The sequence below is a fragment of the Zeugodacus cucurbitae genome, chromosome 4 (assembly GCF_028554725.1).
Source record: "Zeugodacus cucurbitae isolate PBARC_wt_2022May chromosome 4, idZeuCucr1.2, whole genome shotgun sequence".
Lineage (NCBI taxonomy): Eukaryota > Metazoa > Arthropoda > Insecta > Diptera > Tephritidae > Zeugodacus > Zeugodacus cucurbitae.
Genome location: NC_071669.1, coordinates 28,409,703 through 28,424,959, shown reverse-complemented (window position 1 = coordinate 28,424,959; position 15,257 = coordinate 28,409,703). Strand labels below are relative to the sequence as shown.

The following is a 15,257-nucleotide window of genomic DNA, read 5'->3' as shown; positions in this document are numbered from 1 at the left end:
CAATTTGTTACGGTGATGTTCACATACATATAACACAATTTTGGATCCCATCTGAATCATTCACTGAACAATATATAAACCAAGCATCTGTGAAGATATTAAAATATAACTTTACACAAATACAATAAGGACACATTTATCGGACTTTGGGACCAGATTGCCTGTGATTAATTTTTACCAAAAATAGCAGTAAATATCCAAGATATCCTTGATATGTGAGAAATCTTAATTAAATACAATACGTTCATTTAATTGTATAGTCTTGGATATAATAGCTTGTTGAAGAAATTTAGTGAAATCAATCCATGTATTACCCCAGCCCTCATATACTGTATACATATAATGAGGACTTTATGCCGAATATATGGGCAACATTGTATGTTATCTTAATTAAATTAAATATATAAATTGCAATAGAATTAGCACTGATTCTAATTCTAATAAAAAAATTATAAATCCTAATATGACCTATATTTATGTAGTTATGTAAATGAGTCAATTTATAAGTAAATAAGTGTAATAAAACTAAATAGGCTCTAACAAAAAAAAGAAGAAAACAAAATTCTAAAATTGCAGACAAATATACTCAGTACGCATAATATTTTATTCTTCCGGAGACAAAATATCTTAAACACTTGAATATATCCTTTATTGTCAAAATTTGCTCATGTCTTATTAATCAATCATTTTATTGTTTATTCATATTTTATAATTTTGATTTAATTATTGAGGTTGAGCTAACTACTCAAAATCGATTACATACATATTTCATACCTACTGAAGGAAAATCTAGAGCTACAGTAGGTTGGCTTCCCGGTCAAAATAATTAACTAAAACTGTAAAAACTAACGGAGGACACAAATTAAAAAGACTATACGCATAAACGTTGGTTATTTAAAATAATTTGAACCAATACGAGTATATATATTCTAATCAGGGACCGTAATCATTATAAGTTTTATAATAAAAATCACAAAATAATCATTATATATTGATTTTTATGATTTTCTTCACCGTTAATGACTAATTTTGAGTAATTTGAAAAAATCATAAATAATCATTATTTTTGAGCAAAAAATATATAAATCATAAATAATCATTATAAATGATTTTTATTTTTTTTTGCTCAAAATAAAACTCACTTTTGGATTACAGGTTTATTATTAAGTTTTTTGATACTACTTTCTCATGTCCTTTTATAACATATCTGACTATTTGGATGCCAAAAAATTTTATTCGAATTTCGTTGAAATTGGTCCAGTAGTTCCTGAGATATAGTCCACTTAGAGCGGCGTCACTTTGTCTACAATAACTCTCTTTTGAATAACTTCCATATTTTGGACCTGATAGAGATAAAATTTGCAAGGTATGTGCAAAACGGTTATCCAAAAAGGAGTTTTATTTTGAGCAAAAAAAAAATAAAAATCATTTATAATGATTATTTATGATTTATATATTTTTTGCTCAAAAATAATGATTATTTATGATTTTTTACAAATTAGTCAAAATTAACCATTAACGGTGAAGAAAATCGTAAAAATCTGAATTTTAAAAATCATGGGGGAAATGGATAGATCGTCCAAAAAGGATTACAATGACATTATCCTTTTGTTTGTGTGACGATTCTAAGTGATTGATTTTTTTATTTACAAATCGGAACGATAATCATTATTTACGGTCCCTGATTCTAATTGAGTTGCACCACTGCACTTTTAACTCATTGAGCATCGAGTTGAAAATGTCACCATATATCAATCATCCAAACTTCTTAAATAATACAACTGTTAAATACTGATTTTTAATCATGGTTGAGACACATTTCATTAACATTTCCATATAAAGACGGGGTACTGGTGTTCATTTGGTCTAGCAAATCCAAAATTATAATTAGGTATAAGCGAAAACTCATTCGTCTCGGCTCTATTGCCAAATTAAACCCGTTTTGGCGGCGCAAAGAGGCATGTTCCGATAAGTTTTGTGGAATCGCAAACATTACAAAGGACATAGAATAAATTATTAAATCGATTATCCGGATTTTCGATTATCCGGAATATCCCTGTTTTTATTTGATTTTCAGAAAATTTGGTTCCATTTAGATAAAATCATAGTAAACAAATACTCAAAAATTTCAAAACTTTTTGTGAAATTTGGAGTAGTACTATATGTATATTCCACATTTTAACTACTTTACTACTATATAGCTTCTTAATACAATATATATTTTACTATTCTTAACTGATACATATTATTTTATCTTAATTTTTATACAATTGATATATACTATGACCAAAATACAGTGCTAAAATGTGTATGTCAATAAAATATTTGCTTAATTGAATGCTCTCTAAACTTTAAATTTAATAAAATATTCCAATAAATATTATTAAAATTTTTGTAAAAACAGGATTAGGATACGATTTTTTAAAATTGCATGTAGATTTTCCGTAAATTAAATAAATGTGAATGAACTAACAACACTTTAATTAAAAAATGTATTATTTTAATAATAGTTAGAATAAATAAAGGAAAACTCGTAACACACTAAACTAATCTTTTAATAAACTAGCTGAATGGCTGTTTTAAATATTCCATGTCATTTTTTTCTTGCGTTATATTGTACATGCATAATTGGTATAATTTATGTTTTAATGCCTGAAAAAGCAAGAAATCATTAATTGACACATCGTTGAGTTTTTGTCCTCAGAAGAACCAAATCTTTATTCTCTAAAGTTGATAAATATAGTTAATAAGTAAGTTAAAAGGATACGACCCGCTTAATTACCCCATAAGAATTGTTTTTTTAGTCAATCAAACATATACAATTTCGTTGAATCCCCAATAATTTTTAGAATTAAGAAAAAATTATATGTGCAGAAAAAATATAAATTACAAAGAGCGAATTTAAAGACTTTTTTGGAACGCTAGGTCATAGATTTCTAGTAGATGGAGATTACAATGTAAAACATTGTGTGTTGAAAAGAAAGTGGGCCTAACATCTCATAAAACGAACTGGGTAAAATACAAAAAATACGTGAGTGGCCACATTAATATTGAATCCAAAATAAATACAGAAGGAGATATTAAAAGTATAAGGGAACTCAATGATATAATTATTAACGCAGCGGTCTTAGCAACACCAAAGAAAAACTATAAGCCACTTGGTCTCAGAAGAATCAGTAATAGAGAAACAGCTTGTAAATGAAAAAAGACTTGTACTTGTTTTGCAAATCACCTAGAAAAGGTATTTCAACAAAATTGCCCAAAGAATAACTTTAAGTTGTCAATCTTACCTAACAAAGCAAATGAGTCGCCCGAGTCCTTTCAGACTTCTTCTGAAATTATTAACATCATAAGAACTTATTCCAAAATAGTCGCCAGGACATGATAATATCACTCCAAAATTGCTAATTGAGTTACCAAATATTGCTGTAGAGGTGCTCTCTTTGCTCTTCAATGCAATTCTAAATTTTGGATACTATCCAGTTTCGTGGGAAAGACTTGACACAACCGTCTTCATACAGACCAATCAGTCTTCTACCCTGCCTCTCTAAAATATGTGAAAAGGTGATACTATCAAAGATGTCTTCTTTCCTCCACGAAAATAATGTAATACCAACGCACCAATTCGGGTTTCGTGCAAAACATAGTACAATAGAACAAGTAAATAGAATAACTAACGAAATAAGAAAAGCATTCGAGCACAGATAGTACTGTTCAGCTATATTTCTAGACGTGGCTCAGGCGTTTGATAAAGTGTGGCGTGAAGGCCTTTTATATAAGATTAAAAAGATTCTACCTTTAGAATTGTATAAAATATTGGAGTCTTATCTAAAAAATAGACAATTTTTGGTTAAAGTAGGAGATTTCATATCTGATGAACGACAGATAAGGGCTGGAGTACCACAGGGCAGTGTTTTAGGCCCAACTCTATACATCATATATACAGCTGATCTTCCAACTGCTAATAATGTCTTGACATCAACTTTTGCGGATGACACAGCTTTAGTGAGTCGTAACAAATTCCCCATTATAGCATCAAGAATATTAGCGGAGCACTTAAGTTCTGTCGAAGAATGGCTAGCAAACTGGCGTATAATAGTAAATGAACAAAAGTGCAAGCATGTTACATTTTCCCCAAGACCAAAAATGTGCCCGGCAGTAAAAATGAACAATATTCTAGTGCCTCAAGCGAATGAAGTTACCTATCTTGGTATTCACCTAGATAGAAGGCTTACGTGGAGAAAACATATATCTAGTAAAATAACGTGCATGAAGATAAGAGCTTCAAATTTAAATTGGCTTTTAAATAAAAACTCTAAACTTAGCCTAGACAACAAAGTGCTTTTATACAATGCGGTCATAAAGCCGATTTGGATGTATGACATTCAACTGTGGGGTAAGACCTGTGCAACTAATATTAATATAATACAAAGGTTCCAATCGAAAATGCTTAGATCAATTAAGTGCTCACCGTGGTACATTCGCAATGAAAATATCCATAAAGATCTTGGTATCCGTATGGTAAAGAAAGAAGTAGATTACAGCAGATTGAAATATATATCTAAACTCCGTGATCACCCAAACCCATTGGCTAATGCTTTAGTACATTCCTGCGATCAAACACGCCTAAAAAGAAGGGATATGCCTGCGTACTAAAAAGCAACATTTCACCAATACAGCTGAATCACTTGTTTGAGCTTGTCTAGTTTTTAAATAGATTTAAGATTTTATAACTTATTGTTAGGCTTAAAAACAAGCAGATTCAATAAATAAGGAAATATTGAAAAAAAATATATATAGTAAAATGCAGATAAAACATCCTTAAAAAACGAATGCCAAAAACTTGTCTTAAAATGTGATAAACAGTCTTACTCTGCAATATATTTTTCATTATGTACTTATGTATTTGTACGTATTTAAACTAAATTTAAATACAGTGGAACTTCTCCAACTCGAATCACCATAATCCACAGAAAAACTTCGAGTTAGAGAGACTTCGAGTTATAGAATTTTCATTAAAATATACAATTTTTCAAAAAGCTAGAAAATATAGATTTATACACATTCTTGGCTCTGGCCGTCTGTATTACATGCCTTTGTTACATGATTTATGCAATCCATAAGTGTAATATCATATTTTTTGTTCGCCTCCATACGATATAGAGGGACTCTTTTAAAATTCTACATCGATAGTAAAATTTTAAATTTTGTATTATGCCTAGTAAAAGTTCGATTTATAGAAGGAAATTTGTATGGAATTTGCCTTCTATTACCACTTCAAGAGTTCGAGTTATGGAGAACTTCGAGTTAAAGAAGTTCGAGTTATGGAAGGAAATTTGTATGAAATTTGGTGTCTAAACGCTATTGCCAACTCAAAAGTTCAAGTTATGGAGATCTTCGAGTTATAGAAGTTCGAGTTATGGAAGTTCCACTGTATACATACTATGTATTATATTATATATATGTAAGTATAGTTGAATATATCCTTTAAGTGGCAGTAATTGTTTTTGCGTGAATTGAGCTAATAGACTGTGTACATATCCATTTACATCCGAATTTAAGTGTCAATCATTGGCATTGACGTTCATATATGGTTAATTTGAACGAAATCGTCTACGAGTGATGTGTGCAATGAGTTCTGTTGAAAGATAATTGCAATTGGTTTGCGTAGAATGTATGCATATTTATTACATATTCTCAGAGGTAAATGCTCAGTCCTCACTGTAATAGTTTTATTCATCTCGGATGTTTTACTAATCGTTCGTTCGTCTTTCCAGACAAGTGATAACTTCAACTTTGCACAGAGTGACCCAAACTGGTGTGAGTGTAAATTTGCATTTCACATAAAGTGGTTTGAAAAATTTAATATACCAAGCATGCTGATCCGGCTAATTAAATTGTAAATATATGGAGTATGAAAGATATCTTAATAAAATTATTTGAGAACATATTTTACGGAATATTTCGTATTTTATATGATACAATCTCAACAGAAACATCAACTCAGATGAAATGCAAGAGTCTTAATATGGAATAGGATTTTTCGCAATAAATCAAAATGAAAAAAGTAGGCTATCTTGATGTACTCGAGAAACTACTGGACCGCATCGAGTCGGACTCGTTATTCGGAATACAAATCCAATATTCTCATCTTTGATAATACAGTGGAACTTCTCTAACTCGAATCACCATACTCCACAGAAAAACTTCGAGTTAGAGAGACTTCGAGTTTTAGAATTTTCATTAAAACATACAATTTTTCAAAAAGCTAGAAAATATAGATTCATACATAAAATTTATGTTCATACGTTAAAACATGTATTGTAATTTTGTTGGTTGTAGTTGGCTATTGTTTGGCTCTTGACGTCTGTATCACATGCCTTTGATACATGGTTTATGCAATCCATAAGTGTAATATCATATTTTTTATTCGTCTCCATACGATATAGAGGGACTCTTTTAAAGTTCTACCTCGATAGTAAAATTTTAATTTTTTGCCTAGTAGAAAAGTTCGATTTATGGAATGAAATTTGTATGGAACTGCCTTCTATTGCCACTTCAAGAGTTCGAGTTATGGAGAACTTCGAGTTAAAGAAGTTCGAGTTATGGAAGGAAAATTGTATGTAATTTGGTTTCTAAATGCTATTGCCAACTCAAAAGTTCAAGTTATGTAGATCTTCGAGTTATAGAAGTTCCACTGTATTATAAAAATTGGAGCGTTGAGAATTGGAAGCGGGAAAATTTGGTCAAGTGAAAACTAATCGATTTCAGTCCGACGGTATAAGTTACTACTGGCATAGATCTATCGATTAAGACGAGCCGGTTATCCCAACAAAGTTTTTAGTTAATGGAGTGGTTCGCACAATCCCATGAATTTGTGTGAAAATTAATCGATTTCAGTCCGACGGTATAAGCTACTACTGGCATAGATCTAACGATTAAGATGAGCCGGTTATCCCAACAAAGTTTTTAAATAATGGAGTGTTCCACACAATCCCACGAATTTGTGGGCGATATTGAAAATGCGGTTAGGAAAACACTGCTCTTGGCAGAGTGTTCAATACGAGGGAAGCAAATTCCTGACAATTTACTTTTAAATCTAGTTGAAAGCATGAGTAAACGTGTTAAAAGTCTCATTAAAAATAAATGACTGCGGTATAAATGCTAAAAATGATGAACTAATTTTTGCGGGGTGTGCAAAACTGAGACAATGAAGTACATATTTCTAAAGTTTCTTACTTATTATCCAATTATATTTCAGTTTTTAAGTTATATTGTAAAATATTTGTTTTAAAATTAAATAAAGAATAAAATACTCCAAATTTCATTGAATTTGATTGCATTTTATGATTTTTGTATAGCTTTGAAATAAAACTTTAATTGAACATTCGCATAGTTTTGCAGTTCTCTAGTTATTATTTATTAAAAATAATGTTATACAAGGACTATTCAGATAGTTCTTCACTCACCATCATGAATTTCTGGTCCTCAAACTGGTGATCACTGGTTCGATGTAGGATATGCATTTGTAAATAGGTTTAATCTTCAATAACAGGATGAAGTCGATTAATGCACTTTTACAATATTACGAGTGTAAACAATAATTACAGGTACGAAGAATATATTCTCTTAAGTTTTATGATACACTAATGGCACTAAAAAAGGCAACTATATGATTATTCATATTGTGAATTAAATGAAGATTGCACATTCATTTTCAGATATCATTCAGTTACCAATGCAAAAGGAATCTTATTTCACACAAATTATAACTGGAAATCAGGTTTTGCACTTCACACTATCGGTATCGACGGCTTTCACACAAATTGATATCTGTTTGTAAATATAATAACACAAAATAACATCCTTAGGTGACTGGTGCTAGTTGAAACTTTAAAACTTTACCAGTCTATATTGAAAGACTTTGTTCGCTCCTTATGTTTATAAAATTATGTGTGTACATATAGAATTTATGTTTTGACTTGCAGTTGCGTATTCCGATTTTGTCACATGCTTGAAAGTTTACTTGATAACGATTTTTTATGCATCCTTTTAGGAAAAGCGAAAGAAAACAAAAACAAAACGCGCCACACTTGAATAGGTTGGCGTTGAATATCAGCAACAACCCGAAAACAACATTTACCCTTGTGCAGTCAGAGACGGTAGTTTTCGACTGAAACTAAATTTTCTGGTTGGACGTAAAAACCTTTAGGGTATATAGGTAAACAACTACTCCTTCTGTTGCGTTGATGCCATAGTAGCAGTCGGGCAGAGAACACAGATGCTGTTGCGTTGCTTTTGGCTGCATGCCGCAGTTGTTGTATATATATTGTTTTACTGGCCAGTAGATCTCCATCCACGAGCAACTTCAACAATGCCACTGGGGTGAACATTAATTCGCATGGCTTGTTCGTAGCAGCTTCAAGCTGACACACAATGAGTCAGATAAGGCACGCGTACAGTTGTCTCGCTTTCGGCCGTTTCCATAAAATGTACAACTGTAGCCTGAAAGCGCATTCGCTCTTTCGACTGCATGGTTTTGCCTGAGGCAAAATCTCATTTGTTGAAACCATCTCTTTACAGTTTCCTTGCCTTGTACTATTGCACATTATGCTTTTCATTTACTTTGCCAGGTGCGGATGCTTCGCTATATAACCTAAAGAGGCCGTCATTCGCTCTCTTTCTAAGATTATAAAAGAGCATAACAGTTTATATATGACAATACATAAGAGAAACCTGAAAGCTTTACAATGTAGATAAAGTATGTATGTATTTAAGTATGTATCCTGCTTTTACCATAAAACTTTAAACATTTTAGAACTTAGAATTTCAAAATGGTAAGATACATATACAGTAGTTTTCCGAAATAACATATATTCGTTTTAACGAAAACCTCTTATAACGAACACCCAAAATTTTACGTTTAGTACCTTAAATAACCAAATTTTTGGCCGATGCCGATGCCCATTCTTTCATCAATAACTTCATTTAGTAAATTAGTATAGTAACAAAGAAAAAAAAAGACAAATAACATTAGAAAATAAGTAAATAACTAGTTCATATGTAAATATGAAGTTGTTTATTCTTTTAATTAATATTCAAAACTAAATAAATTATTATTATAATATATTTGTACATATGTTGATAGAAAAAATAAGGTATTCACGTTTTTTCAAAGCGAATCAGCAATATAGTTTTTTTCCTTTAAGGGGTTACAAGGGTCTCGTGGATTAAAAAAATCTTTTTTTTTTTGCTTATTAATTTATAATATATCCTAAATTTTCTAGTCGATCCGAATAATAGTTTCGGAAATATAGCCTTTGGAAGGTGTGCGCTCCAAGTCAGTTATTATTGTTCCTCAAACCTTAAACGATGTTTTCAAAGTCGGTTGTCAAGTGTTCTCGAAAACTATTCAACCGATATTGATGAAATTTTGCATATTGTGTTGGAAATACAATTTACTCGTGCTTGAACGAAGAATTTCTTCTTTTTTCAATTACATCTATTAAAAAAAAAAGTCAAGCAAAACAAAATGCTCTTTTTTGGAACTACCGATATCGGACCACTATATCATATAGCTGCCATACAAACTGAACGATCGGAATCAAGGGCTTATATGGAAAACTTCCGCATTTTACTACATATCTTCACGAAATCTGGTGTGAGTTATTGCTCATAGAAATAATTTAATCTCCGAAGAAATTGTTCAGATCGGTTAACTATATAACCTTAATGTTTCTAGCAAACAACCCGACTAAAAAGAATTAGTAAAATTATTTCTTTATTTTTTACTTACTTTTTCTTACGTCTTTAGATTTGCTTAAACACATAGTTACTAAAAGAAATGCACCTGTGAAGGGTATATTAGCTTCGGTACAGCCAAAGTTAATGTTTTTTCTTGTTTTGTCTTTCCATCGTTCAAGCACGAGTTTGTAATGTTACCTAGAACATTTATTTTTGTTTTTTAATTTTGTATGATCTTGTCAGGAGTTATGCTGACAACGCGGACGCACCTTTTTTCCGAGGGGTCACCGAAAATGATGCCTCAATGGAGGAGTTTTAATTTTTTTTTTTAATTTCAGAAATTATTCTTTAAATATGTGTCTATAAGACAGAAAAAAGTTTGAATTCTATAAATAATTGTTTATAAAAAATATTGAAAATAAGCCATTTAATCCCTTAAGGACAAATATGGCATTAAGGCCAATATTCGAAAATAGTAGGTCTAGTAAAAATAATCCATTATTTTCAAAGAGATGATTTTTGTCATTTATATCTCGCATTGTGAAAGGCGTCACATAGTGATGACTCGATAGAAACTTGTTTGGAAGCTTGTTTAGCGTGTTCTTTTGCATGCACTTTATGGTCCAGGACAGCACCAAGTGATTATTACGTGATCCTGTCTATGACGAACTTTTAAAAATAGACTCTCCAAGTTACGAATGCTTCTATAATAGTGGCTTTATGACATTATCTTCAAAATCTCAACAAGTTGTTAAACAAAACTGTGAATATTTGACATAAATCTAATCTTTCTAGCAGTGCTAAATAAAAATTCAATTTAATGCAAAATTGAATTTCTTTATACTAGACTTAAATTATCATCGTGGTGATTTATTACTTTAGTCAACTGTGTTTTATATGGTAAATAGAAGAATTCAAATTGTATGCTTTAAAGAAATCAAAAAAGGAAAAAAAAATGTATTTTAGTGTAAACCGAAAAAAGTAGAGAGAATCGGCCAAATACGGCCGATGCCGATACCGATACCGATACCGATACCGATACCGATGACGATGCAGACGGACATCGGTGATTTGTAGGTACTCGGTTTAACGAACAACATGAAGAAGACATATGGAGAAAGAGAAATCAAATTACATCGAACCATAAATAAAAATAAAACATGAAAAAATTCAAAAGAAAAGTGCAAATTGAAAATATGTTGAATTTTAAAAAAAAAGCTTAAAATTATTGATCAGCACCAAATAGAAGTGTAAGTGTCAGAATTGGTCCATTTTGGAAGAATTTATTGGATTTAAAATGTTTGTTATGGTTTTTATTTTTTTAACAAATAATTAATAAAACAATTTATTAAACTGCAATTTACGGATATTTAACTCATTTTTATTGATAAACGTACCTCTAAGTGAGTACTCGAATTAACGAAAAATTCAATGTAACGAACAGGCCTGACTATTAATGTGTTCGTTATTTCGGAATTCTTCTGCATGTTGCCTTTTTTAATATGAAAATTTAATATTTTTAATGAAATTTTGTCGGGTACTGACTGTTTTAAAATTTTAATTAACATTTATTGCATTATGTTCAAGTTTTGTAATACACCACTGAGAAAGTATGATCTATTATTTAAATTTAATTTAATTTTTAACCTCTCTGATTGTTTAAATTGGTATATACAGCTGGTGGCAGCTAAATAGAAATAGATAGGCGCTAGATGAGAATAATAATAAAATAAATTTTTTTAAAATTATCGTTATGTACATTATTCTATTCATTCTATTTACTACTCAATGAATTACTATTAATTAATTGAATTACTATTAATATTTTCCAAAACAGTAAGCTAATTAGAAACAATTATTCAATGACAAAATTTTCGACACGTTGCGCTTCTTTATACCTTGAATTTCATTTTTGATTTGTATAAAAATTATTTTCCTGAAGTGTCCACTGAGAAAAAAATGTTCTACCGCAAAAGTCAATATGAATATAATGTCCGTCAGGATAGCATGACAGAGCAGCATTGAAGAATCCCATTCTACTTATGATGCAACGAACACGATGCATATACTCTGTGGTATTGCAAATCAATGAAAGCATGTCATTTGGAGCGGTTAACCACACAGGGTCTGATAGTTGAAGTACATACATATGTTGATATCCAATAGCTACTTCGCTTTGTTTCACGTGTAGTGAAGAATGGTGGTGGATGTGTTACACCAGCATACATCATCTAAGTTAATAAATATTATCCATTAACTTTTATTCATATTAGACGTTGCTTAATTTCTCCACTTTTATATGCACCTACATTAACAGGCATTAGTTTGAATGTCAATCCAAATTACATAATTAAATATTAATTTTAAAGCTTTACAACGAAATATATGTATGTTTATTATACGTATGTATGTATATAATGAATTATTAAAATCACTATTTTGATCAAAATGTTTCTACTGCAAAATTTATTCATATGTATACATACATACATACATATTTATGTTATTTCATAAGTTTCGAAAGAAAAATCTTTGACACATGTTCACAGATATTTATTAAGAGAAAATGAAATAAGAGAAAAACGAGAGAGAATTTGTAATCTCTTAATATTTCATACGTACGTAAATGCTGGTTGGACAATTCATATTGGTACAAATAAAAGTTTGAGTTTCTCTCCAACCATTCGAGGTTGATCTCAAGCCACGCCCTACTTACTATTTTCTGCTGAAGAAGGCTGGACGTTTGTGTTGGCTGCGAAGTGTGCTTACAGCATTTAAAACATTGAAGGCCTACGGAGTCATACACATACAGGGGAGAATCACTAAACCACTAACGGCCACGGCTACGAGTGATTTTGCGCCGGCTACCGATCAATATAAACCGACCCGAACATGAGGTATGTAGATGCATATGTAGGTATACAGAAGAGATGCACACAAACCTATCTGGCTTACCAACCATTATGTGTGTATGTATGTGTTTATGAAGGCATACATATACTTCATCTGCTCATGGCTTGGTGTGTGCTCTACAGGCGTAGTATTACAGCGATTTTGCCCTAAAGGGAGGTGGTGGCATTGGCTTGCGCTACTGGCAGGGTTGTAGCAATGGGCAGGCAACTTGGGCGTTATTTTCGTTTTGTTTCACTTGTTTTGAGCGATGATTACACCTAAGTATCATTCGTAAGCTTCATCTTTAGATTTTCGACAGCGAATCAACAACGCAGAGCAGTTCTATCTATTGTGTGGACAATATGCTAACCGTGAAAGGGCTGTTTTGTTAATTTAATATACATATATATGTATGTAATCTCAGACGTATAAATATTTAAATTAATATAAATAAATAAACGAAAACGATATCTACATATAATAGTTGAAAGTTGTATACGTATAGAAACTTATGTACTTACATACATATGTATATGGAAGCCGCAATAAGATTTTTAAGTAAATTTTTACAGCAAAAACTATCAAAGTGAAGACAATATTTTAAAACTTAGATGAGACCTAAACATACGCAATACTCAAGAAGTTCCTCAATAACATGTCACATATATGAGAAAATTTGAGCTTTCTGAAAGCGCCATTATAGTACGAAGCTACTAAAAAAATAAAAATATGGGCATAATCAACCTTTTCTTCTCATTTCAATGGTTTATAATATTTTTCGACCAAGCTGTCATATAGATCATACAATAAAATGTATGTATCAAAAAAATACTGGCACAAATTTTATTAAATTTTTGTATATAGCGTAAACACGCTATTCGTATGCATATTTCTTCTCATTTAGAAATTTATTTTTTTATTTACACAATTGTTTCTCTCTGAAATATTTATACTGAAATTACTTACAAATGAATATTCACATAACAGGAGAAATGTGGTGTCAAAGTTCAACAATAAAATGTATGTATCAAAAAAATACTGGCACAAATTTTATTAAATTTTGGTATATAGCGTAAACACGCTATTCGTATGCATATTTCTTCTCATTTAGAAATTTATTTTTTTATTTACACAATTGTTTCTCTCTGAAATATTTATACTGAAATTACTTACAAATGAATATTCACATAACAGGAGAAATGTCGCTAAAGCACATACATAAATACAAAAAAAAAAAACAAAATTGGTCCAGTATTTTTTGAAATATCAAGTATTCTTTTGTTTTTAGAATCTGTCATATAACCTTTATATAAGAGTAATATAATAAGTAAAATCATTCGGATTCTAATAGATTTTCGCAAGAAATGAAACACGTATTTTCTATTTTTTTATTTTTTCTTTTATATCATTAAATTTCCGTTTTGTCTAATAGAAGTGCGCATTTAATATTATGTGCTCCAGATTAATTCGATTTAATCGATTTCTAAACAAAAGGGTTTTATGAGCACAAAAATATGTTCATTACCTTAAACAAAAATCTCGGAACTTTTTTTAAGCGGAATAGTGCACTTGTGTTCACTAACTTCACCGATATTTAAATTGTATAACGGAATCCTACGTGTTATAAAAATAATTAAGCTGCAATTGTATAAAACGCTTAGTACGAATGATGTCACAAAAAGTAAAAATTAAAAAACTTAATTTTTCACCGAATTGAGTGCTCGGAAGAGGTTTGTAACATATCTGTAACATGATGTACTCAATCTTCTTGTTATGTTTCAATCTTCGGAAAAAAATTAGTTATGTCCAATGCACATCCCAGTGTTGTTCAATCAAATCAAAGGAGTCGCATCAGCATCCTCTTAAGCAATATTCAACCGTCTGTTGTATTTCTATACTTTTAGAAGCGTTTAAGTTCCACTGTTCATGTTTTTCTATTCACTAATCATCAATAAAAGAAAATATAATATTCAATGTGGAGTTTAAACTGATAAGTCATACGTTGGGGTACGGATTTCCTTGTTACCTACTGTATATTAGTAAGCTGAGATTAAATTTTTTTTTACTAGTGTATATTTTTACAAATAAGATAGCTCATACAATTATCAACGTGCGGCATAAGTTAAAATAAAGCAACAATATTTAAAAAGACTTTTTATTGGCACCCACAAGGAGTATGTAAGTACACATGTATGTTTACATGTGAGTTCATATAGTAAGCAACATTTATATAGACACATACATACAGATTTATACAAACTAGTTTTACCTTTAATCTGGTTTATATACATACATATACATGTGTACATATATATGTCTTCCACAACAAATCTTACGAAAGTAGATGCAAACTTATTACGGTGAAAATAATTTGAGAAACCACACTAATTTTAAGTTAGCTTGGGAATACCAAATTTGTATTTCTCTTATAATAATCACGATATCAGTACCTCAATGAGTGCGGCCTGTAATCTTATCTGCGAAAGTCTGATTGAATACGAATGCTCGTACACGAAGTTGCTACTTTAGTGGGAGCTATGAAGGCCCGCGGTATATCACGAGTTTAGCTGCCGGGTAAGACAACAATATACTTAAAATCGTATTAAACAGGTTCATGCACG

General features: G+C 30.8%; 1 protein-coding gene across 4 annotated transcripts in view; it reads right to left on the bottom strand.

Annotated features, from left to right (window-relative positions):
- The window catches only part of LOC105219613 (transcription factor AP-2-epsilon), a 93,992-nt gene that overhangs the window by 54,395 nt on the left and 24,340 nt on the right, over positions 1-15,257 (bottom strand). Inside the window, exon 1 of one of the 4 annotated variants that reach the window (XM_011195878.3) lies at positions 7,470-8,339. The exons of 2 other annotated variants lie outside the window; for them this stretch is intronic. In XM_011195878.3, the coding sequence (XP_011194180.1) occupies positions 7,470-7,526 (57 nt within the window). In that variant the 5' untranslated portion in view covers positions 7,527-8,339. Of the gene's footprint in view, positions 1-7,469; positions 8,340-15,257 lie in introns of those variants that run through there. One more of the 4 variants, XM_011195880.3, reaches the window with a different exon arrangement.